This window comes from Symphodus melops (genome assembly GCF_947650265.1).
Source record: "Symphodus melops genome assembly, chromosome: 3".
Lineage (NCBI taxonomy): Eukaryota > Metazoa > Chordata > Actinopteri > Labriformes > Labridae > Symphodus > Symphodus melops.
The window spans coordinates 26,450,156-26,476,455 of NC_136693.1; the positions used below are offsets into that span (position 1 = coordinate 26,450,156).

Genomic DNA, 26,300 nt, shown 5'->3' on the forward strand with positions numbered 1-26,300 from the left:
TTTACATGTTCGTCTGCACACACGGATGTTGCTTCTTTCTTTCTAGACGTTTGCTTGTGTTGTACTTACTCTGTGACGTTTGTTTGATTAAAACATCTACTAAGTGAAGTGTAATTTTTTTTTCTTTTTGCAGCCAACCAGCAGTGTGTTACTGTCGTTGAATGTTATTACAAAAAAAGCAATTTTTCAAAAAGTATTTGAAGTTTGATGAGACATGAAACACAAGATTAAACATTATACATTATAACCCTAGATCTTTGAAGTCTGCTAATCTGCTCCAAAGGTCAACCAACTCACCCCTGTGGAGCAGTGCACTAAAGTATGAATCTACAGGGACATTGGCGTCTCATACTTTAAGCTCCATGGACCCTAACCTGACACTTTTAACAGTCCATTATCACACCAACACATCTGTTAAGAACACAAACTGTGCTCAAGAGAGATTAAGTGCAGGAAAAGCCGGCACAGTGGGTGCAAAAAGGACATGCAGGTCTCAGTGCCTGCATCAAGAGTGTCCCTTATTCTAATCTGCGAATAACCCTTTCACCTCAACCTCCATCCAGCTCAGGGAAAAAGTGCGTTTTCTGGGAATTACCTGAAAAGGTCAAATGTATCAGAATTAAAGAGACCCAGTAAGGATCCTGAAATGTGATAATCATACATTTGATATAGTTTCCTCTGTGGGGAGTGAAAAATAAAGCACAACTAGTTGTCTCTTGGACCTTAAAAAAACTGTATTTGGTCATTTTTACAAATGTTTCAGTTGTCGATTATCTCTACTGCAAAACAGTTGGGTAAGTAAAATCAAGTCCAACAAAGGACATTGGTCCATTTATTAAAATGGTGTTGGCAAAAGTGCTGCTATCACAGACAATCCTGCTCTTAGTCTTAACTAAAGGAAACCCTTCAAAAATAAAAATCAATGCCTTTCTAATATGTTGTCTTACTTAGCATTTGTTTGAACATTGGTTTTGGACAGAAGGCATGACATGTGTCATTTTGATTGTTTCATGTTTAGAAGGACATCATAGTGCAACCCTTTCTTAACTGGCTGTTTTACACTTTTATATAATAAGAGATTTGCTTGGTGGGCATAATGTGCTTTAGCTTGAAACCAGAAGTCAGTATTCAGTGATGTGTTTGGGACGAGAACATCAAACACAATCATCTTCATTACTGCTCCAAAAATGAGTGGTTTCCTTTCCTGCTTTAAATGGGACGTGTTATGTCATTTCTTGGCATCTACATCTGTTGAGAAGTACAGAACAAAGGCGTTGTCTTTAAAAAGAAATGTTCTTTGATCATAATGAGATGTTTGTGTCAAGTCGCTACAGTTTCAAGGATTTTTTCTTTATCTTTTCTTTAATCATAGAGAGTTGAATAGAAATGAAATCCCTTTTTTTCAATCATATACGTGGATAATACAACTCAAAGATGTCCAAACCGCTTGGGACAACCTGGTGAATGAGGAATTCAAGATGTGTAAAATATAATGAGGATGGTAAAAAGGTTCTTCATTGATAAACCTTAGCTAGTTTTTTTACATTTCTATGTAAATAGTCCAGAAAACAGTCAGGTCCCCTGTTACACAATCTCAAGGAGGACATCACTAAGAGTGGACTGTGGTCGATAGTTGATTTATGAATTGTACATCAATTGTGCCTGTATACTGTTCTGCTCAAGGTCCAAATCACAAAGCATCTTTTGCTAAAGCATCTTTTTACTAACACCTGTCCATCAAGGTGTTTAGCTCTGTGTGGTTTGCTCAGGTTTTGCAGGATGTTTTTGCAGGCTCTTCTATGCTGCTCAGAGATGCACGGAAATAAATTTGACAAGGAATTTTCTCTCACATGCACAGATTTAGCAGGTACGAGTTTCAACTACTGAAGTGAACTGAAAAGGATGTAGAGTTTTTTCGTGATAATCTCTGTCCTCTTGTAAAGTACCAATCATAATAATAGGACCAATTAAAATGCTGTTGTCAGTGTTGTTTGAAGCTCTAAACTAAGAATTACAGAAGTGAGGTCAGAGTCCAAAATAAACGCCTGCCAAGCTTCAAATGTGAGTAGATTATTAAATTAGCACGTTTGATGTAGCTGCAGCGACTTCTCCCTGCTCCTCTGCTGCCTGCATGACAGAGCATCGTGGAGGCACGCTGACACACACCAACATATGTTGCTGCACAATTGCACACACATTTTACTTGCAGTGCAAAAGAACACAGTAGATCTGTGATCTAGCCTATATGGTCTGAGTCGGTAACAAAAATGACAGTCTGTTTAATCTTTCTCCATTCAGTCTCACTGTGTCTGTTTGTTCTACAATTAGTAACTAGAAGATAGTAACGTTATCCCACCGCCTGCTGTAGTCTGTAATACAGTGCAGACTCGCCTTTTCACTTACAGAAAACGCCGCAGGAGCAGTCAGGGATACACCTCAGCTAAATGCACCGTCTGCTTATGTTCTCTCAAAGCTTAATCGAGAGAAAAGCTTGTTTTTGTTGATTAAAGTCAAAGTGAGTCAAAAAGTGAATTTCGAACCCTGAGTGAGATCATCCACTCATGTCATGTCATGTCACTTCATGTCATGTCATGTCTGGCCTCAGGAGACCCCCAACCCCTCCTGTCAGATGGGGATAGTTTCCTGCTGTGTGGGGCACACACTAGCTAGCACAATGTGTGTGGTATTTTTATTTTGTATGCCTTAATTCTCTTCTGTGTGTCTCTCTTTTGTGCTGCTTCCCATTTGAGTCTTTCATTTTTGATTGCTGCTATGCAACTTGTTTTGGTAATGAATAAAATATAAATGCACCTAGCTTGCAGTAAAAGAAGACGTCTAATGACAGAAGTCTAAAAGTAAAGAAGCAAACAGTCTGAGTTAAATTAATAGGACCTGCTGAAACCAACGTGTTAAAAGCAAATTGAAGCATATTTTCACATTACATGCCTGCTCTTGACACATTGATAAATCTCTTATGTCATCTCTTACACTTGACTTGAGCACTACAAATCTCAAAATTCATCTTTGCAGTTTCAAACATCTCTCTATAGCCAGAAACAACAGACAGATGTTTGCCTGACCCCAATATCTGGTACAACATTAAGGTGATGAAACTGTGGGGAAAGACCTGAAAACTGTGATTCTGAGGAGTCTATGAATGACACTGTAATATAATGAAAGGGGAACCTCTTCAAAGTTTCAGCTTTTCTTTTGGTATAAAGTTCTCTCAAGTGTCTCAGAAACAGTCAGTAAGCTGGATAGCAATAAGTACTCTTAGCCTTCAATGAAAGTGTTTAACATTAAATATGTGAACAGTCGAACTAGCAATAGTAGAGTCAAAATGATTAGAATGAGGCTGTATATGTTTACTGTATGTCGAGCAGCAGCACTAGAAGAGATTATAAACACAATGTGATTTAACCAAGCGGCAACCTCAGTTGTTGAAAAATGAAGCCAATGCAGGAGTGCAAAATCCTGCAGTTTGTCAAGTGTCCACTTGGGGCTAGCTGTGGAAGCACTAGAAGTCACATACACACACACCCAGCCAACAAAAACTGTTTTAGCACCACTAAGTAATGTGCTTCAAGCCTGCTATAAAGAACGAAATTGGTCTGATTAGCTCATGTCTCAATCAGCACACACTATGTAGGGAACATTTTTTAACAATTAATTTGGTTTGATTTTAAGGATTAGCATTATTCACAGAGGGGCGGGCATGATGAAAGTTAGCTTGTGACAGCGTTTCCAGTATGGTGCTCACCATCGATGGGACTTCAAGGTCCCCTTCAGTAACAGATGGGCGGGGCCACTCAGGCTTTGTTCATTATGATTTACATTCTTTGGTCCTGACTTGATACCAGCTCAACGATCAAAGTCCAGGCTTTAATGAAGTGGATGGAGTAACATGTCTTGGGAATGAGAAGTTTCAATTAAAGGTGTATAGGATGAGGATAAAGTGGTGGCAAGGGAGAACAGCCTCCTGGTTGCTGCTTGAGTTGGCTTGGCAACTGTGTATTTTTCATTGCATACCCATCTGTCATGGTTTGGTTCCGTTTCATCTTGTTTAAGTTTTCATTCTTTCCCTCATGTTCTGTATGTGTGGTTGACTATAGTCCTTAGTGTTTCCCCTGTATTCCTGTGTTGTTGTTGTGTTGCAACCTATGTTGTCTGTAAGCGTGTTTCCTGTTTTATTTCTTTCTTGTTTTAGTTCTAGTCTTTTCAGTGTCAGGTTTTACTTTGTACTTGTCCTCAGTTGTTCTGGTCTTGTGTTCTTTGTTCCTTGTGTTTCCCGCCTTTGTGATTACCCTGATGTTCCTCACCTGTCTGGTTAGTCTCACCTGCGTCTGATTACCCCATGTCTATTTAGTCTCTGTGTTTTTCCTCAGTCCTCTGTCAGTTCACTGTCTTATGTCTTTTGTCGGTGTCTTTTGTCATGGTTTGTCTCCTTGCTCCTTGTGGTTTTTGGATTTTGTGTTTTGGATACGCTCTGTTCCTCGTTTTGGATTTATTAAGTAAGTTTTTGTTTTGCCTTTTTTAGTTAAAATAAATCTTTTTTATCTGCAATTGGGTCCTCCTTCCTGTTTTCTGCCCGGCAGTCATGATCACTAAAATCCTGTTAAAAATGGCTGTATGTATGCATGCATCTCCTCTATCAACACATTATGAAGAATTAGAATTATTATCTTTTTCTGATATCCATTTCTCTCTATCACTCTGTCCTATGACTTCAATATAAATAAAGAGCAGAAGATGTGATGTAACTGCTCAATATTATAAAACACAAGACTTGTTTAGTCTGCTGAACACAGAGGCACCATATCCTCATTATGCAACAAGAAACATGTCCCTCTTTACAGAGATCACTTTAACCATCACATCAAAATCCTTCTTATAAAAAAGGATATATTGTAGGATATTTGTATTTGAACCCCGTTTAAAGCTCCTCTCATCCAACAGCAGTTTGAAATGACTTCTATGTTCTATACTGTTCTGAAATGGTATTTACACTCATGAAGATGGACTTCTGAGTCGTAACAGAAGAATAAAAAAAATAAAAAAAAGCTTTCCTTTCCTTAAAATATTGGGTTGTCTGCCCATTGTAATAATGCCTCTGCACTGTGAAACCCATTTTACCACCTTGTAATGTCATTTTTCAATCTAATGTGTATCTGTGCCTATTTCACTTTTCCTTCAGAATGACCTGAAAACATTCATATGGAAATGAAATGTCAATAAAAAAGCACAATAAATGGGTTTCAAGGTGGTTTAATGGTTTCACATCTCCATGACTGGTTTAATCCGTACAAAAGTAAGAGCTGCAATGTTGTTTTTTTTCTCTTTGATATGGACATCAGTTAAATTATCATCTGTCCAAGGTGAAAGCCGTCTTTTTGATGTTAATGCTATCCTATGATGACAGCTATTGACAGCATATATGCTGTATTTTCACTGCAGCAAGTTTTTCTAGATGCTAATGGCTTCCACTTTTTAGCTTGATGTAAGAATCTGTCACCTACGGCTTCTATCTTTGTAGCAATGACATTTGAATTAATTAAATAGGTAGAATTACAGTAATTAGGAGACACTAAATGGACAAAAGATTTAAGAGTAGTCATACAATGTTTTTTATATTTTGAAACTGGTCAAAAAGTTTAAAAATATGTGAAGAGTTTCTTGTTATTACAGCCCAAAGCCACATTATTTTAAAGGGGAAGTGATGCCATGAGCCTTGCAGAAACGGCCACCCAAAAACCTTCTTTCTCACGGGATAAAGAAGAGCAAATAAAATAAGTGGTGTGATCGTACGTCATGAATAAAATACAAGGTTGTTAAAGCCAAGCATATATTGGCAGCAATTGTAATGAAAAAAACAAACCCAACAAATGCATCCCTCCCTGTCTTGCTTCCAAGAAGCTCTGCTCCCTTGTGGACACAAAATGTCTGAGAGACAGCAACAACTCCTAACTAATAACAACCTAAACTGCAATATTCAAAGTGTCTGCTGTCCGAAGATGAGTACAACTTAAAAAGTGGGGAAGCAGCAGTTTTTACTGTAATCTTACTTGTAGTTCTGTTCCTCGTTAGAAAGACGTGTGGGAGGAAGAGTAGTCGGCACAGATAGAGGTCAGAGGTTAGAGTAGAGCACATAAATACCTCTTATTGCTAATTGGTTGAAACATGTTATTGCCTGCTCTGAGCACTGTTTTCCAATTTTCGCAGCAAAACAAGAAAACATCTTTGCAGCAGACACGCAGAACAGACAGCTATCAACCAAGATATTAAAGGTCACATAGTATGCAAAGTACACATAACCATGTTTTTCCAACACAAATAAGTTCCCCTTGTCTGTCAAAAAATCCCCCCAATTATTCGAAATTGTGTGCTCAGGCTGTTTTGAGATTTTTCCTAAATGACATCACAAAGGGCAGGAACCCCTCCCCAAAGTGGTTGACACTCCCACAACTAGGTGTTTATTCTGTCTTCTGAGTCTGCCAAAAAATAGAGTATGGAGCGAGAAAGACGGAAACACATCCCCTTTTAGAGGGCCGTAGTCAAACGCAGCCCGCTTACATTTAAAGCTACAGACACTGGAACAGCCTGTTCTGAGCAGCGCCGAAATAGAGGGGTTTATAAGCATGATCAAATACAGGATCAGAGTAAATAAAAAAATAAAAAAAACTTAACAGACATGTTTTGGGGAGTTCTTAGACTTATCTTAAATGGTTGAAAATGAGTAAAATATGCGACCTTTAAATTCTGGATATTGGTGTTTTATAGATCCAAATCACCTTGCCCCTAGTTTGACTTAAGGATGGCTGTACTTAATGAGCAGTATGCTGGTTAAAGCATTCAAATCTAGAAAGTGAGAAAGTTTGTTTATACATGAGATAGCTTTCATGATTAAAGCATGATTTTATGTGTGGAGAGGGTTTTAGTATTTGTTATGTCTGAAAAGAATCTCCCTCCAGTCTTTATAAACCCTACTGTGACAGCTACAATAACTTATGTCCTCGGAGGGATGAAACTATAATGGATTAGACAAATCATTAGGAACCTTTGATAAGGCTGCATCAGCACTTAATAAAACTGAAAAGCAACGTTTCGTGTAGCTAAGATGCTTACCCACTATGCAGTGTTCATGATTAAAAGAACTTCCTGAATTTCCTCTGGTGTTTTAAAGTGACTTGTTGTCTCTCTTTGAAACAAATCCACACATATGCGTTCATTGAGCATTCTCTTATGCTACTAGTATTTTCTGGCTTTTTCCTCCATGTTGAGGTTTTTATGTCTTTTGTCTCACAGCTTGTTACATTGATTGATCATATGGTGAGACAGATTTATCAGACCATCTGGGATTGTATTTCACCTGTTTATTATTTGTCGTTTATGTTTCCTGCATTATGCCTGTATTTCATCAGCCACATAAACAAGTTGACTAAACAACTGAAGCCCTGACAAAAGCTCGCATTTGAGCATCAAAGCAAGAAAAAATGTCACATTTCTTCTCTAACTCACTCATAAAGTGCTCATTTATAACCTCCAGTTTCTTATTTCTAACCTCCGAGTTTTTTTAAGTCTTGACATGATGGACACTTAGTCAATCATATTTCCAGCATTGACAATTATTTTGTATATAAATTTTGAGACAGATGCTGCATGGTCTTTGTGCCGTATGAACAGAGTCCAGGTTTGGTCTGTAGACATACCAGTCCAACTGGACTCATGTTTACGAACTGGGTCCTTACAAACAGAGCACAGATTTCTGTATTTGGAGGAATTAGTTGTTAGTTTATCTTGTTGCCGTGTTATTTAAGACTTCATGGATTTTTTCCTCTGATTTAGATAAACACAGGTGTTAGATTTCCATGAAGCTTTGCCTCATTTATTATCTCCATTGGTGTGTCTGTTACCTCAACTGAAATGCTTTAGCTACAGAAACCCTGACATAGTGCTGGTATAAAACCTATAAGCATGTCTAACATGATCAGGAGTCTGTCTTGTGCTCATGCCAGGTCATTACTGGACTATTTGTTTTGATGCAAATCACTAGTGACTTTTATTTCAGACAAGTGGTTACAAACTGTCCTTTCTATCACAAGCATACACAGCATTCATTTATCATAATCAGTTATCAGTTACCTTCTTTGATAATAACATGTATGTCAAGTAGGTTATATTTACAAATGCGTTTAAAGCAGGGGTGGCTCAGTTGATAAAGCTGCTGTCTTCCAACCAGAAGTTTGGTTCGATCCACAACTCCTACTGCCACATATCCGATATGTCCTTTACCCCGAATTGGTTGGGTTTGTCGGTGGTGTATGATTGGGATTAGTTACTTCTGATGGTCTCACTACTGAGCAGCCTCTGCCGTCAGTATGTGAATGTGTGTGAATGGGTAGGTGCGACATGAGCTTTGAGAAGACTAGCATTATATAACCTCATGTCCATTTACATATCAAGCATTAAGGGTACGTTTGAGTCCCTGGGAATGTTAGACTTGATGTCTGTAACTCTATACTTATTGCCATTGCAACGATTCTTAAGGTAACATTACATTTCCATCGTCATGATGCATATGAACTTCTCCATTGCATCTGCAATGGGGTAATATTTGTGTCCCAGTGTGTCATTTCACATTGGGTTAAAGTGTTGCAAAAGAGCTTGAGGCACAGCATGTATACAAACACTGAAAGCTTTTGTTGATGTTCCAGGCTGCAGCCCCAGTAGAGGGTGTGTGTTGTTGAGTAAGGATGCATACAGTCAGCCCATGGTTCAATACCTTGGTTATTTTGGTCACAGTTTTCGGTTCAGTTTGGTGCTGATGGCCTAAACAGACTGAGCAAAGATCCCCCTGTCATGATTTGTTCATATTTAGTTTTGTATTTCATATATTTTTTAGAGTAAGGGAGTTTAGATTTCCTTTCTTGGTTTATTTAGTCGTGTTCTTCCATTGTGTTTGTCTCCCATTGGGTGCTTCTTTATCTTACTGTTTCCAAGTTTAACTTTATGGTTTCCTGTTATATTTTGTCATTTCTTATCCATGTGTTCCTTCCTGTCCAAGTGTGTATTTTTTCTGTTACATTCTGTTTCCTGTTGTATTTTGTAGTTCTTGTCCCCCGTGCTTGTTGTCTTGTCTTACGTCCTTCCTTTGCCTGTTTTTTCCTCCATGATTGATTGCTCACCTGTGTCTGATTAGCTCAGTGTCTATTTCTTCCCTTGTGTTGTCAGTTCGTTGTCAGATTTTCCTGTGATGAAGTTTCCTCGTGGCTCTTGTTTTATTTCGCTTGGATTTGTATTGGAATTTTAAAAAAATATATAAATATTAAAGGTAAATAGATTAAGAAATCAAAACTCATCCAGTGGGGCACCTAGATGAACATTGTTTGATTTACTGCCATTAACTGAAAATGAGTGTTTAATGAATTTAAAACATTTTGATCTGTAATGTAATGATTCGATGGAATGAATGTTCTTTTGCTTACTTTTCTTTTTTCTTTGTCTCGCTCCCCCACCTTTTCCCATTTCCTGCTCTCTTTGATTTCCTTATAGAAGTTATTACATTAGCGTCTGACTGTGTCCCATCATGCTGGGGATGAAGTGGAAGATGGTGGTGGACTCCCTGCGAGGACGGAGAAGGAGACTGCCCTGCTCGCTCTGGTTCCTCCTGCTGTTTGCCGCTGGAGGTCTCGTGCTCTTCATCCACCAGAGAGATCTGTCTGAGATGGTCCAGCATCAAGGCCCAGGTCAGTCTCCACTTTTACAAGTATTTTAAAAGACTCCACTCACATTTTCCTGAATAACACAGACGTAGAGTAAAGCTCCTTCTGTAAGATCGAAGGTGCAAATCTGGGACTTCAGTTTCAAAGGTTTAATTTGAAAACCTGACAGTTGTTGTTGCCTCTTGTTTGTATGTGAAGCTAGCATAAAGTTTCAAATACAGTTCTTCAAAAAGACTTTTATTTAATGTTTATGGTTTTTATGTTGTTGCACTTTCAATAAGAAAAGCAATGCTTGGTTTATTACAGCTTTGTGTAACCTTACACATAATGCCATCATCAATGACGATGTTAATTATGACGAGAAAAATATCAGTATCAGTTAATAACTGAATTGAAACTGAAGAAAAGTGGATCGGTAAACTTCAGTAAAAAGAAAACAAGTCTCAAGAGATGAATCATTGATTTATTTATCTCTCATGACTTCATACATTTATTTCAATTCTTCAACCGTTTTAAACGACAAACACTGACTGAATCACGACACAGGAAAAAAAAGAAAACACAAGCGACATCAGACATCATCAAAACAAGACGGAAAGTGAAAGAGCCTTTTTGTGTTGAAGAGATACAGATGCATTGTTTTGTCAAAATGACACTTAAATTATAGTGAAGAAAGACGAATGCAAATTTCTTGACATTTGTAAGATCTTTGTAAGTATAATGTGTTTTCTGAGTTAAGTTTTTCATAGTCAAACTTTTATCTTGAGACTTACTTCTGCTTCTCAATGTTTTCAGAAACTGTACTGTGATATAGTGTTAATATATGATGTATCAGACCACTGCTGGCTGTGAGGTGGGAACGAGTGTTGTCGTACTCAAACTCGGCCTTGGTCTGAAGACCACTTGTTGAAGCTCTCTGTCTCGTCTCAAAATGGGAAGCATTTTTACCTCGTTCAACAAGACAGACAGATTGTCAGACAGACTGACAAGTCTGACTGACAGACAGACTTTGGATTTTACATCAAAACCCATCAAGACCACCAATGAAATTTACACTACTATTTTTTCTAAAAAAAAAGAATGTTCAATTTTAATGAATTTATAATTACATTTTAACCTCTAGTTATATCCACTTACTTCCTGGTGTTACACTCTCAGTGAAGGACCAAATTCTTCATTGATATTTGTGATCTTGGGTATGTCTTGGTCTTGACTTTAACACTAGTGGGCACCCTGCAGCAGGAACTACTCAGCTATGAGTCTGATTCTGTGCAGAAAACTGCCGGAGCGTTCAGAGCATATACGTAGAAAAGTCAGTGAGGTTACCCTATGGTTTCTGAAGCACAGGCTACCAATGGTGGTCACCATATTGAAAATACTGTCTCAAACTCGCTTTAGCTCCACCTAGAAATGGACAGAGCGATAAAGCTGAGGCAGGCACTTAGCCTTCTGACAAACAGCTTAAATGCAGCCACTTGTAAGCATCTCACTAATGTGTCTTAACAAGGTTTCCAGGGCTTTTAGAGACAGCTTCAAGTGAACACTTGAGGAACAACTGTTTTATGCACGTCTGCATACAGTAGGCTTTATTTCCAACCCTGGAGGTTGCTGATTGGTTACAACTAACTGACTGTTGCTGTGGATCATTGTTTCTTTAATTATGAATCTCGTACTAAAAGGACATAGCTCCAACTGTTTCTTCATTTGCTGCTTTAGCCATTGCCGTTTTTTAGTTGTGACCATGTGGCATATTTTACTTTACCATGGGTGAGCACTAACTACATGCAGTCGCTGTGGGCATTAAGTTTGTCCTAGCTTAGCCTACCTAACTTTGTGAATTTAAATACACATCTGTCATATTTTATATATTCCTTTAGGGTTCAAATCCCGCACGTAGCCTTATCCCAAAACTGGGACCATAGAGAAAAACACAAATGCAGCTGAAGGCGGCTTCAGTCAGCACGGCGAGACAGAGCAGCAGAAGCTGTGCTCACAGCCAGCAGCTGTATACCATTTCGGCTCAGCCTCTGAATGCAGTAATGAACATTAAGTGCATAAAGAAAAGTGTCACACCAGCTCTACGTTCTGTAGTGTTTCCATGACCTGTCACCACACTTCCTGTTTCTTTGGGTCAGAACATAGGGAGAATGTGTAGAGCTTTCATTTTTCGTGTTCTCGTATCGATTTGAAAACAACTACGAGACAGCTTTGTCAAACAACTGCCTTTATGCTTTATTTCATATGGCTTTATAAAACATATTGACAACAACTTACTGTGGTCGACTGATTATGAGTTCTACAAGAGCCTTGAATATTGCAAACACATTCAGCACTAGCGTAGGCTAAATTACATCTCACGCAAATGACCTAATATTTTTGCAACAGATCACACAAACAGAAAATTGAAAAAAACCCAAAAATGCATAGAAAATAAGAATGGACACATACACGGGTGAACTTATGCTTGGTAGCCCTCAAGAGCCAATCCTACTGTATAAGCAAACATAAATATACAAGGAGGCAAGGTCCCACATGAATGAACAGGCATGAATAAAAGCAACCATAATGTAATCATAGAACAAATACATGCACAGTACACACACAAGAAGATTATATTTACATGTGATAATTGAGCTGGGTATTATTTGTTTGAGGAATTTCGCATCTAGGCTAAATGAAATTCCAGCTCAGTGGCCTTGTGGTCACAGTGTCCTTCATGACGAGGTCATACTTTTAATTTCCAAATGAAACCTTTGTCCTAGTAAAGGGAGCCGCTGAGCTCATGCTTGGCACTCCACATTAAGGAGATTGGGTTTAAGCAGCCGTGATTGAAGAGCGTCCTGAGCGCAAAAAAACTAAGCTGCTTCATGTCTCAGGAACAAGCGATCAGCTGCTTGCTTTCGGTCCTCTTTGGCTTGTTTTACACTTTCCACCACGCAGCATTAGTTTCATGTTGTTATTGTTTCTGGCTGGACTTTGACTCTGAGTTCAACACAAAGATGGTTGTGCACTGCAGATTCTCAATATGGGTTTTTAGTTTTTTTAGTTTTTAAGGGTTGAAATCAAAGGGTAATTCAAGATAGGATACAATACGACACATGATACATGGCCCAAGATAATGATAATGTCCCAAAACAGCTATTCTGCAGTATTTGATATATTGTAAGACACATAATAATGCATCACACTGTCTGATTAACGGAAGGCTTCAAAAAACCCTTTAAAAGGTGAAAAGCAGGATTTGGTTCAGATTTACCCATCATGCTTCATCTTCTATTTAAAACTACTGCTGTCTCGCATCACCCTGCTGTCTTCTTCTTTCATCCCAGTCTTCTTTGAGTAGTTAACTTCGGTTCATATTAAAGTCATTCATGTCATTAGCACCACTGTGAATTTTGAATTAGTTAGTTCATTTTTATTTTACATACTTTTTTTTTTTTAAATCTCAACAGGGGGATCTTCGGGTTTACACTTGAGTGACATGCTTGTCTCACACCTACTGTAGGCCCAAAATACACACATGCACAGACATGTGACCTATGGACATGCATTAGTGGAGAGACGTCAGTGTGGCTGCTACATACTGCTACACAGGGAGCATGCCTAAATTGTTAGGGGTTCGGCATTTTACTCAAGGGCACTTTGGTAGTACTCGGGAAATGAGTCCCCTCACCAGCTAATAATTAACTTTCATATTTTGATCCATACCTGGATTTGATCTGGCAAGTCCCTATAGACTGAACTACTGCTGCCCCAAGGAGGAGTCATGCATTTCTGACTATTCAGTCAGTCAAATTGGCAGGCAAATGTTGTCAGAGTGCCATTTTTAATTATTGATTGATATTTGACTCCAGCAATTTTTATCACACCAGTCGTCGTTTTGAAACATCTTTTTGCATATTGTATCTCATACTGATGTGATAAACCACACATTTTGGGATAATCCAATGTGATTGTTATAATGTAGGTCATATAAGGACAACTCTTATCAAAGTTTAAATGTTTCCCGAGAACTATAAAAGTCGAATGACGAGCAGGTCAATGATGTACGCTGTCTGGGGAAAACCCTCTCCAGAGAAGCTGCAGTCAGCTAAGTTGTGACTCCACGGTGTGTCAACAGCACTGTGAATCATGAATATCAGAGCAATGTCACACTCCAGAGTAATAAGAGCCACTTAGCCAGAGTGGAATCTCTCTTCAACCCTCTAATATACCCCTGATTGTCAGATGCTTTCAGGCACAGTGGCAGGTAGGAAAAAAGCCATTCACAATGACACACACGTAATGCACACAGAGAGGTACAAGACTGATGAACACATTTTCTAAAAATATACAAGTCATGACAGGTAGCGTTTAATATTCATGACAAATATCAGACTAAGACCCAGTAGAGCTTCAGAGAAGTTAGGTCATGTATTTGCGGATTCTCCCGAAATAAATAGAATAAATAGTTTCATGTTTCTGTTTTTGTGTTTAACAACATCCAAATGTATTCATAAAGGAAGAAAGTGCGACGTTTTACACATAAATACAGCAGAAATCCTGTATATCCTCTGTATATAGCTGTCTGAGTCATGATGTCTACAATGAGTGTGACGCGCGAGTCCCACTGGCTGTGAGGATTTCTGAGCTGTATTTTTTCATCATGTTCCCACGGACGGGAAGGCCGGCTAATCCCCTTGTGTATAAAAGCTATTTAAGTCAAGGACTAAAGAAAAAGGAGAATAACATACTTACTGCTTATTTGAATGTCATGTCATTTTTAGATCATGGCCATTCTGTGTAAATGTGCATGCAATGTGAAGCTACGAGCTAACCAAAGAGCACTACGATTAGCCTGCTAACACAACATAGCAGCTCAAGACTAGGACAATTTTGTCAGCCGCTTCTGCTTAGCACTTAATTATGCTGATTTCCAATTTCCAATTCCAAAAAGTCCTTCGTGCAAACGCGAGGGGAGAGGGGTTGGAGGTGTGTCACTGGAGAAGAGCGGAGGCTTGAGAATAGCAGCAGTGTCGCCAAACAGTTTGTTTCGGTTTCATGCTGATGCTTAGGGGCGACATCTACTGGATCCAAAAGTCTATGCAACTGTGTCCATTTCAGCGCGCTCATTGTTGCTCAGATACAAAAGTAAACTCTTTTTCCCCTCTGTAATGTTTGTTAGGTGTGATTTAGATGGCTCGGTGCTGATGTTTCTTTCAATTCTAGGAAATATCACCAAGAAAATATGAAAACAATGCAGAGGAGTCCTGTCCTGGCATCAGCACTACACCTGGAAATCATTCCCTCCAAAAGACCAGTTAGACATCCGGCCTTGTTATTGACAAAGCTAATGTCGTATATCCAGCCCTGTCTTGATTCTGATTGGTTGGTGAGGGAGAAGCGACATTGACGAGCGTAGCACTATTCCAAAAGTTGAGCCTTTTTCAACAGAGCAACATTCAAATATACAATTCATAAACGTATAAGTTCTTAATTATTTTACTTTTTTTTACAGGGGGAAAAAAACTGAACTCACATCTCCACTACAGTTATATGCTTTCATTCATAACAAGCACAAGCACGAGTTTGAATCTTTGGTGTATTAGCTATTTGCATTACAGTTTCCCTCCATCTTCCTTGCCCTCCTTGTTTTAGGATTTCCATATAATCCTATTGTTTGTATTGTCTTGGAAAAGGAAACCGAGGCTTCTATCCCTCAGCATGGAGCTGGTTTCTTGTTTCACAGACTGAGCTGGCATAAAAGTCAGACAGCTGAGCTGTGCATGGTAAGCTGTTAGTGTGAGAGGCTGCACTGTACAGTTATGCATTAACTGTAATCTACATCTTTCTCCATCATGCCTCTACATTTGACAACAGGTAATTGTCTTATTATGACAATCAGATCTGACTTCCTTCACACTAACAGAAACAATAATCATGATTTTCATCTGAGCTGTAGAGCTAAGTGATGATTTCCCAGTTTTCACATGTTGAAGTAATTGGTTAATTGTAGTGCTACTTGTGCTGTTGATTTATAATTATTGGTATAAACAAACTGTGAATTGGAAATACTCCATGCATATTCAAACATCTGGGCTGGCGGTGAATGGCATGAGTTTGTAGTCTTTTAATTGGAAGATTGGTAGTTTGATCCCCAGCTCGGGCAGTCCACATCTCTGTGGCAGGAGCTTGCTGTGTGTAAATGCATTTGAATGAATCATTTATTACTGATTGGCTAGTCGAATAGAATTCTTCATCAAATGAAGTACTCCAATTTTTGCAAAAACTTTTCCATATAAAGATGTATTAATGAGTCAGTGAGGCACTAAAGAAGTGAATGGTTTGTATCTGGCCTTGGCTCTGTCGCTTTGGTCAGCAGTTACTCATTCACTTGCATAGACCAACATAAAAGTCTAATGTATTATTATATAGGTGGGGTTTTGTATGATATGTATTTCACTTAGCTTAGCCTTTTTGTGTTAGCTTCCTCCATGCTACATTGGTACTGATGAAACAGAATGCTGTTCATGCTTGTGCTTGAGAGAACTGAAAGCCCCATGGACTGGCCCATTGTCAGGGATATTCAAGTAATTTGAGTCAGCATTGAACCGAAACCATGATGAGGTCTTTACAACTTTATGTTTGCATAATGAAAAATACTTGATTTATGTCACTGACAGACATCATATTGATTTCTTTAAAGGATCTTTAAACTTAAAAGGGATTGTCTCTAAAGTCAGGACACTCATAATTGAAAATGAAGAAAACGTGTAAAGAACTGATTTTTTACTGAACTTAAAATCCCTTCCTCGTTTTTTTTTTTTCGTTAAAGGTTCTCTTTAAAGTGCTTCATGATACAAACACAAGTTCAGTTTTCTTTTCTTCAGCCCATCTTCACTTCCCAACTCCGACTCTCTCTGGCGTGTCTCAAAGAGAAACTAGGTATGGGTACCCCCATGTATTGAGGCTACAGTCCTTGTGCGGGCGGACCAGTGGCGACTTTACCGTATGTCTCTCCCCACTCTCTATCCGCCTTACGACTCTATCCACTGTCCTATCATTAAAGGCTAAAAAGGCCCAAAAATAAACCTTTAAAAAAAGAAAAAAAGTTATCCCACAGTGGCTGCTATAACAGACCATGGAAATCCAAGATGTTATTTCAAAGAGCGCTGCATAAGGAAGCGGGAATTGTTACTGAAAGCTGCCGTGCTGTCGTTTGTCTTGACTATGGTCAACTCAGAGTTTTTATTATTATTATGGAGCAGAGAGAATCCCACCCATGATATCCCACCAGCCTCGACTTAATATTTTTTTTTGTTATTGTTTTGATTGAGATCCCCCTGGTGGCAGGATTTACATTGTGTGCATTTAAGCTGCTTGAGAGTAATTTTTGACTGAGCTGTGTTATGTATTATTATTTATTCTCTAATAATTTCATGCTACCATTTTTGACATATTTCCATGAGTATGTCCAAGTGTTAAGGTCATAGTGCATCTGTAAGTAGAACAGACAGCATGTATTTGTTATTTTGACAGAATCGATTGACTGCTGAAAATGAAAAACATCAGAGAACTTTATTGCTTTTTTTTCTTTCTTTTGATAACTAACCATTTTTCAACCTTTTATAGTGTATGTCCTGGGATAAGTTTTGCAGCCTAAGCACATCCTTTTATCTCGTCTGCCATATCACCACTTGAATATTAAAGTCAGAGTTCTAGTTTACTAAATCATGCATGAGAGAGTTGCTGCTGTATACAGAACACAGTGGTTGAACCGTGTCTCCAGCCTCCTCACTAAGCACAATGAGCTAGAAGTATATCTTTGCCTTAAGCTACGGCGCTTCACCCCAGCAGAAGCTCATATCTAATAGAGCTGAGTTATAATACATTGGGTGTCAGCTTTTATCAGCCTCCCCCTCATTCTCCAACTCTTTATTTAACTTGCAGTGATCTAGAGAGCTTCATATCCTGTGGATTTGATTGTTTTCAAAATGCTAGCAGAGAAAACTGTAGTTTAACTGGCAACAGCCTGATCTTGATCTCTCCCAAGTAATTGTTTAAGGACAATTGAAGAAACAGCAGCCACTTTCTCAGGGAGAAGAGACACCTTAATAGCTAGCAGCTTAGATAAATTGTCTTCCAATTTGAACCTCTGGGCATGTTTTTTCCAGATGAGTTTGGCAGCGAGAGCAAACTGCTCTGGTGAGAGGGAGGTCGGCCTGTGTGGCGTCTGCCAAACGCCTGATGCAGAGCAAATCGATACACGGAGGAGAGCAGGCAAAATTGTTGCCTTCTTGTGTTTCAGTTAAAATGTGTTTCAACCTGTAAGCAAGTACCTGCATCTCAGTCTGTGTAATAAGTGCTTTTAACAAAAGGTGTTTACATTAGTTTGAATGCTTACAGTTGTGTGTCCTCTTTCTCTCCAAGCTGTGACTCTGTGGATGGAAACAGAGAAATTAACCAAACACAAAACTTGCTCTTTAGTGTAGAAACTATATAGTAATCTGAAGATCTTACATTGGGTGTTCAAATAACATCCAAATGCACAAACACCCCCCTTCTGGATTAATATAAAAGCAATAACAGCTTGTGGAAACACCTAAAGTTTAGGAAATGATGTTCTGATATTCAGACAGCCGTATTTTTCCATTCAGCCTTTTTTTTTTGTTACTGTCCCCATACGCACCCAGCTGCAGCATCCAGATGTCACAGTTCAGATTGTGATCAGCTGTTAATGACACTGACTAATGGTATATAAGCATATTCATTATCTAAAAGACACAACACAAAGCCAATGGAATAAAAAAACAGGGGTGTGAAAACAGAATTAATTTCTGCTCTAACAAGTTCCAGCAGCAAATCGAGTGATATTTCTAGTAGTTGTCAAAGATTAGAGACAAGTGTGAATTGATTATATATTCCTCTCATGTTAATGAACAGTGCTGGAATTCTAAACATGACCGACTGTTGTACTTATTACTCTGTATTACTTTGTAAATATTATTTTTAAATCAAACTCACATGAAGACTTTAAAACATTCATTTGCATAATTAACATCTGTTTTGGTAGGAACTCAATACACTTACGTCAATGTTGTGTTTGCAGATTGTTTTGGCCAAAACATATTATTTGGACAATTTCTCTATTTCAAGAGATTTTGGAGCAAGTTCAAAATAAACTAACAAAAGTTCTATGATGGGTAGATATCTTGCTGACGCTATCTGCCCCGTCTTGCCGTCCGCTTTTAAAGGATCCTTTAAAATAACAGTGAAAAGATGCGTATGATGTTTTCAGCTTGTTTTTGTACCTGGTTGTTGAAGCACCTTCACTCTCTCCTGCATGCTGACTGAGGAAGTGGTAAAGAGAATATGACCAGTCTTCCTGATTAAACTTAGCCAGCAACAGAAAACCTCTCTTTTCCCGGTCCTGCCCAAGGGCTCCGGATGCTCGTGGTGGTAAAAATGAACCTGCTCAAACCAGACAGCCCAGGACAGGTTGTATCTCTATCCTTTAAATGTTAAAATGTAATTAAAGGACTGCATTTAAGGGTACAGTCGTAATTATTGTGATACTAGTGTTGAATTATTGCTTTACCGTATTATTCTAAATTTGTGCATGACAACCCATATGACATATTTTTTAAAGACACAAATAATTAGACTCTTTTTCTGCAATGAGGATCATGTGAAAAGACAGGGATCAGCTTTGCCCTGAATGCACCTATAGTATACTGTATGTAACATAGATGGAGAACAAGGAAAGCTTGATGCCTGCATAGGTAGAATATGTATGCAGTTTGTTTTAGGGTCAGCAAGTTCTGCACAAGTTTGCAGTTTAAAAGACATCTTCCCTAATGAAAGAGGTCATCAATAGCTTTTGATTGTGTTTCATGAAGCTGACTTCCACTGCAGCAGGGGTTGGCAACAACAAGGGATGAAAATGTCCGACTTCATTGACTGACTTTCTATGAATGAAGTAAAACCCTGAACTCAACATGGCTCTCCTTCTTCTTCCATGTTACACTTACTCCCATGACAAAGCCGAGTCTGTTTCACCGCTTCTAAGGCCGTACAGAAATAAAAAGTCTATATCCAGTGATGCAACATTTAGGCAGCATGCCACAGTAAGCTGACAGCTGAAGAGGAGAATATGGTTGCAGAAACTGGAGAAACATGCCTTTAAAGATAATAATAAATAGTATAAACCTGGAGAGACATCCAGACAAACACAGCATGTGCAAGAGGTTAACAGTTGGGAGATCCTGAGGAAAGCATCGAGACAGAGGAGGTAAAGGGAACAAGATAAACAACCTCATACAGAGGCTGTTTTTGCTCTGATCACAACTGATTCATATCAATTTAAAGTAAAACATACAGTAAGTGGAGTAAATTGATCATTTGGCTGTCCAGCAGTGGTTTCCTCCATCTCTCCCTCCCTCTGTTCACATGGAGCCAGTCAGGAGCTGGGCATATTGTTTCATACTCGAAGGTAAAATTTGATCTCTCCGTCAGAGGTCCGGTAATCCCTTAAGCCTTGTCTGTTTACAATGTCCAATTTAGCCGTCTCTTAATGTAATTAAATTGTGCTGATGACCCTCAGAGTACTGGGATGGCTGCGTATTTGAATGCAAATCCTTCACTTAATGTTTATGGAAAAAAATGGATGTTGTTTTACCCTGATTTTCTGTAAATTCATCCGTGAGTGCAAAGCTCCTTTAACAAAGCCTGTTTCTGTTGCGCTGGCACTATCCCCCTCCATTCCTCCCAGAGCGAGAAGATCATTGGAAAGCAATACTTGGCAGAGCTAACTCCATAACAGTGTGTTTTTAATCAGTCTAAGTTAAATACACTTCCTGAAAACTAAAGTTTTTTATGTACTTTAAGAGGAAGTAGCACACTATACCTTTGCCTCAAAGCCTAAAGTCAGAATCATTTGACTTCTGCTATTAGAGATGGGCTTCCCAACTATAGTAAGCACTGTTACAGATGGAGCCTCCCCTTTCCCCTGTTTATCTCCATCCCCTGTTCAGCACAGGAAACCTCAGAGAAGACCTCTGGGATGCCCTGAAATGGTGAAAAAAAGAAAGAAAAGAAAACAGACTATTTTCATGCATGGGTATCAGGTGCCAGCATCACCGTCTCTACAGCCTCTTTCAGACTTTGGCCGTGGCAATTGGATTTAAAATGGAGCCGCTCAGAGGTAACTGCAAGGTCATGTGGTTTCCCATTAACATTAATGCCCAGGGTTATGCCACGAGAGTCCTGCAACATAATCTGTTTTTCCTGCCATCTGATCCTGCAGGCCAATATCTTCTTCATGCCAATCTATACAAACAGATTTAATTTTTCTCATTCCTGTTCCAGCAGAGGTCAGTGTCTGAAAAACGGAGCAATTAAAGGCACTCATAGAAAGCTTTAAGCAAAAACTTGGAGTTTGTAATAATATGTTTTTGACTTACTTATTAAAGTAACAACCTCATTTATTTTGAGAGGAGAATGAAATGTATTTTTAGATTCTATGAAGATGAAAGCATGACTCTGTGTGGTACAGTCCTTTGGGAATGACTTCACAGCCATCAATCACGTTTCTGCAGACTTCTCTCCTGAATAGTTCTCTACTCTGTAAGAGAGCAACTTCAAAACAGCTAATCTTGTGCTATCCAGAAAACCATAATATTTGAAACATGAGAAGAAGGAAGGGGGGCAGACGTTGATTGGGGGAAAAAAATAGAAGAAAAACATGCTGTGATCTTTCTTTAAACGCAGCAGAGTTGATGCATCTTTGAGCCACTGACAAGCAGACAGGGTTAGGACCCCGACTGAGCATCAGAGCACGGCCTGGAGGTCCTGCTGGTGATGGGGGGGCTTTCAGGTTGCCCTTTTCCATAATGCCACGCTGGGTAACATTAAAAAACTCCAAAGGAAATAAAACAGAACAAGGCTGGGGCACCAGGTGGATCCAACAGAGAGGCTGATTTTTTGAAAATGTCTTTGAAGACGGTAATCACATATGCTGCTTCTTAACGCTGTCAGTCTGTCACAGACTATGTCAATGTAAGAGTCACAGCTGAGGCTCAATATGCTGTCTGTGGCTGTCAATATAAAAAGGGTTCATCTTAAGGGAGACAGTTTTGTATAAACAAAGACAGCTTAAATTAATAAAGTAACAACAAAAAATCCAATTTCACACTGACTTTCATTGTACAACTGTCCTTTTCTGCCCTTACCTGAATGTTTTGGGGGACTGATACAGTATATGTTAGGATTATAGACTTTCTAAAACATCAACGTAGTCCCAGTGATCTCACCCAGTGGTTTTCTGAAGAGTGGTTTTCAACCCTATTTGAATAGGCCTAAATCCTACTGTATAGCAAACACCTACAACACAACAGCTTGCAGTCCAAATCAGTCAAGCCCGTAATTCTGCATAGCTAGAATCCTTAAGAAATCCAAATTATAACCATACAGTTGGTGCCATTTTAACATGGTCTTTTTCAGCCAGTTACAAGTCGACACTCAAGGAACTGCAATTTTGTGCACTTCCACCAACCAGATGTTGTTCCTGGGATGAAAACAAGATTGCGATATCACATGAAAGAGTGTACTTTATTTGGATTCACAAACGCCGGAAAGTTCTGTCAAGAAACACATGAACATTTCCTGCACACTTGTTACATGGTGTAAGTCTTCATGTTAAAAATAATATTTGAACTCAAATATTTCTTGAGGAAGTAAATCCATTTTTGCGATACTAACTTTTATGCAATCTAGATTACCTTTATTTTAATGTAACAATGATAATCTAAGTTAAACAATCCATCTCATAACACCTGAGGCAGAGTAATACTCTACTCCTGTATCAGCACTCGTGAAATAACAATTGTTCAACCAAAAAAGTGAATCAGATGTTTTTTGTGAAATCTGTTGGCAATGCAAACAAAACTGGACTTAAAGATGTGACAAGTTTTTGTTTTTTTTCTTTTCATCTAAAGTGCAGGGACTATAGCATTGCATTGTAAAGGTGTTTCTGTCTATCAAACAGTAAACTCAATAAACAGACATGCAGCTTCACGTTGCTTCTGTCTCACTATGACTTCGTCCTGGGCTCTTAGAGACAATACTTGTTCTGCTATCGGTCTGGAAACAAAAGGCATTTTATTCCCAATTAATCTGTCTAAAAAAGCAAAAAAATACAAGTCTAGTTTTTGCCCAGTAAGACAATGAAATGAAAAGAGAGAAAGTTTCAAAGAGAGTGTAGATGTTTTTTGTAGCAAGGATACCAATCGATTGTATCAATCACCCAAGAAAAAAGATCAATGAATTGGGCAATTCATGTGCTACAGAGCCTCGTCTTTATTGTAGCTGTTGCTGAGAAAATCAATATAAAAACTTTTTTAGTCTTTTAAAAAGTATTGTGATATTCTGTGATATATATTGTTTTAAAGTGTGTCATCACATGAACATGCTTAGTATTATTTAGTTTTACACTCACACTATATGCCCTTATGCTTAGACCACAGTGTATGCATTTTAATGTGTAGGCCTGAATTTACGTTTAGATTATAGAAGACTTTTTGTAGTGTGATGGATGTTTGCACTTTTGTCTTTATTAGATAGCACAGCTAAGCAGAGACAGGAAGTATAGAGAGGAGAGAGTGCAGGATGACATGCAGGGAATAGACGAGGCTGTGGATCATGCCTCTGTAGAGGAGGCGATTGCTTTATCCACTAACTTCACAAGCCTCTCGTACTTCCTCATACTTTTTAAAAAAATAAAGACTCATGAGACTCTTTTCATTGGCTTACACGATCTTTTTGTTAACAGTTTGAATTCTTATTTAACTTAAGACAGAAGCTCTGAGTTTTGTACTCCCCTGTGGAGTTTCTCTATCTTTCTGATATCGTGTTAGACAAAGTGTGATAAGTCTGCCTTTTCCAGGAGAAAAATAGAATCAACCATGAGTTAAAATCGTAGGTTAATTTAATCTTGTGACCAAAGATGCTGTGTTGTACCGCTTCCTACATTCAGTAGAAAGACAGAGAAGTGACTGAACAGATTGATCATATAGGGAACCTCCTCTTCCTCTGGGATCATACCTGTCCTCCTTTGTTACGCTCAGGGAAAAGGCCTTTTACTGGAGTCTGTGGAATATTGAACTTAAGCACTCCAGAGATCTCGATGTTGTCAGGAATATATCAGCTTTCTTCAAAGTTGGTGGGAATATGATACTACAGTGCAAGTCTGCAGTCTGACACATGGAAACTTTGTCTGTAGAATTAATTTTATCAGACGGCATTGATGTGTTACGTAAGCAATATGATTTTTCTAGTGTCACTGCCTTGGTAAGAGCCCATTCATATCAAACACAGTATATGTTCCTGTCAGAAAAGTTGACATCACTACTGCAAACACATCAGATAAGCAGAAAAGCTTGTCTTAAGTATTCCTAACCAAAAGGAGCTAACGCCCATATTCCAGTACGAGTTTGAGAGGCTGGACGCCATAGAAGAGAGAAGAGAGAGGGAGGTTATATAACCACCATTTCTCATCAAGGAGACATCGTGAGGCTTCAAAAGCATGCAGACATAATAAATGCCAGTGTTCAAGGTTGCGCAAGTTATCATGCACTCAGTAAAGGCAAATGACGAGGGATGGGTTATTGTTTACATACCTGCTACTCGTTTTATTAATCTGTTTAAAAGTTCAATTAATAACCGGGAGTGTACGTGAAATCTTCCCGAAGGTTACAATGTTCTCAAGGCTATAGTCTGTCATGAAAGGATAAAACCTGCCTTCATAGTCCAGAGAAGTCTTGAAAACAGATATAACAAATGTGCACGACTTTGAATGGGCCTCGTAGTCTACGTTCACACTGCAGGCTGAATGGGATGTTTTTTTCACCTGTGTGACTCAGATGACATTTTTTCATGATAGTGTGAAATAGGCACGAGTCACATAAAATTTGATCTTTTCACATCAGGTTTGGACCACTTTTACCTGCTGTCATAATGTGATCCAGGTCAGACCACGCATGTTCACCAGAAACAGGCGTTCATGATCATCAACATGCCTGTCATCAGCAGAATGATATATTTTAAAAACTTGGAGCAAAATGATATATTAATTCATTGATTACTAATATAATATTAATTTCAAATATGTGTGCTGTGTCTGGTAGTTTAAGACTTGGTATATAAAGGAATTTGAAAACATAATTGAAACCAGAAAGTATGCATCATTTGATATGTTATTAGCACAAAAGTAGAGGGCTTCAGTGCTTTGTTCAGTCTCTATTGTAGGATGATAAATATAAAACATTAATAAAATATTTCACAATCATTTTCATTGAATTAAAATCAAGAGATCTGAATGGTCAGTAGTCACAGTTTCATAGAAGTTTTTTTCTTATTTAAAACATTATCCTAAACACAACCTACTGTGGAGCAAGTCACCATGGTGATATCACTGGGTAAGAAGGGAACCATCCTCATACTGAAAAGAGTTAACAGAGTTAACCCTGCAGTTACCTTGAAAACTGGCACTTTGTCCTTCTGCGTAAAGCTTCCTGTTGTGAAATATCTCTCTTCACACCATGCTGCGCGTCTTTGTTGTTGTTCTCTGTGCATGTGGGTCAGTTCAGGACCTAGACCAGTTCACACAGGAGTTTGATACAGGTCATATTTTACAAAAGCAATGTAAACAGCAAAACAGACAAAGTAGATCTGAGCACATTTTGGGGCATTAGTAGATTAGGTTGTGCACCCCATGTGCAGAGGCTGTTGTCTTCCAAGCAGGTGGCCAGGTTTGAGTCCGACCTGTGCTTCCTGCATGTCATTCTGCTATCTTTCTTGAGTTCTGATTCTAACCACTGCCCTATCTTGCAAACAGGCTGAAACCCTCCCCTCTCCAAAAAAGAACTTGGAGCAATAGCATTGCAGGGTGAACACAGTCTTATTATAATAATCTACTCATGGCTTTCAGAGGACTGCATATAAAGACTTGTTGAATTAAAACAAGGTCTACTACTTCAGCAAAAAAAAACTTTATAAGGAGTCTGGATTAAAGGCAGCTCAATGACCTTATCAAGGTCAAGATCTTAAATAACAAATGTTTTCTGTGTGGAAACTTGGCAACTGAGACCTACAGTTTCTCTGAACAATGTCTTGTTCCCCCTTTTATCAGTTTGATGTTTTTGGAAGAACTTTGACCAAGCAAAATTCTTTTTACAGATCTCTAATTTTGGCGACCTATGATACTCTCCTCTCTCATGATGGCCATAGAAGTTATTCAAAGAGGGATTCCACATGATTGTCCCAAAAGGATGACGAGCCATGCTTTAGGAGCTGTGATCCGTCTCTCCAGACTGAAGCCAGCCTACCCATTATCAAATCAGACCTGAACCCATCCCTGTCTGCCAGGAAGACATGTTGAATGGATATCATTGTGCACTGCTGAGGCTTCCATCACTGTAATCCCTCTACAAAGTGCAGACACTCTTAGAGGAAGATGAAAGGAGCTGAGGAGAGAGGATCCTATTCACGGTTTGTGTGTCACTGCAGAGGGCACGAGAAGGGAAGTCGGTGGAATCGGTGACCCAT

At 38.8% G+C, this 26,300-nt stretch overlaps 1 protein-coding gene across 2 annotated transcripts in view; it reads left to right on the top strand.

The window, feature by feature from the left end:
* Positions 1-26,300, top strand: part of chst8 (carbohydrate (N-acetylgalactosamine 4-0) sulfotransferase 8) — a 198,188-nt gene that overhangs the window by 37,425 nt on the left and 134,463 nt on the right. The window contains exon 2 of one of the 2 annotated variants that reach the window (XM_079340125.1): positions 9,553-9,743. In XM_079340125.1, coding sequence (XP_079196251.1) covers positions 9,584-9,743 — 160 coding nt within the window. In that variant the 5' untranslated portion in view covers positions 9,553-9,583. Of the gene's footprint in view, positions 1-9,549; positions 9,744-26,300 lie in introns of both variants that reach the window. The other variant, XM_079340124.1, reaches the window with a different exon arrangement.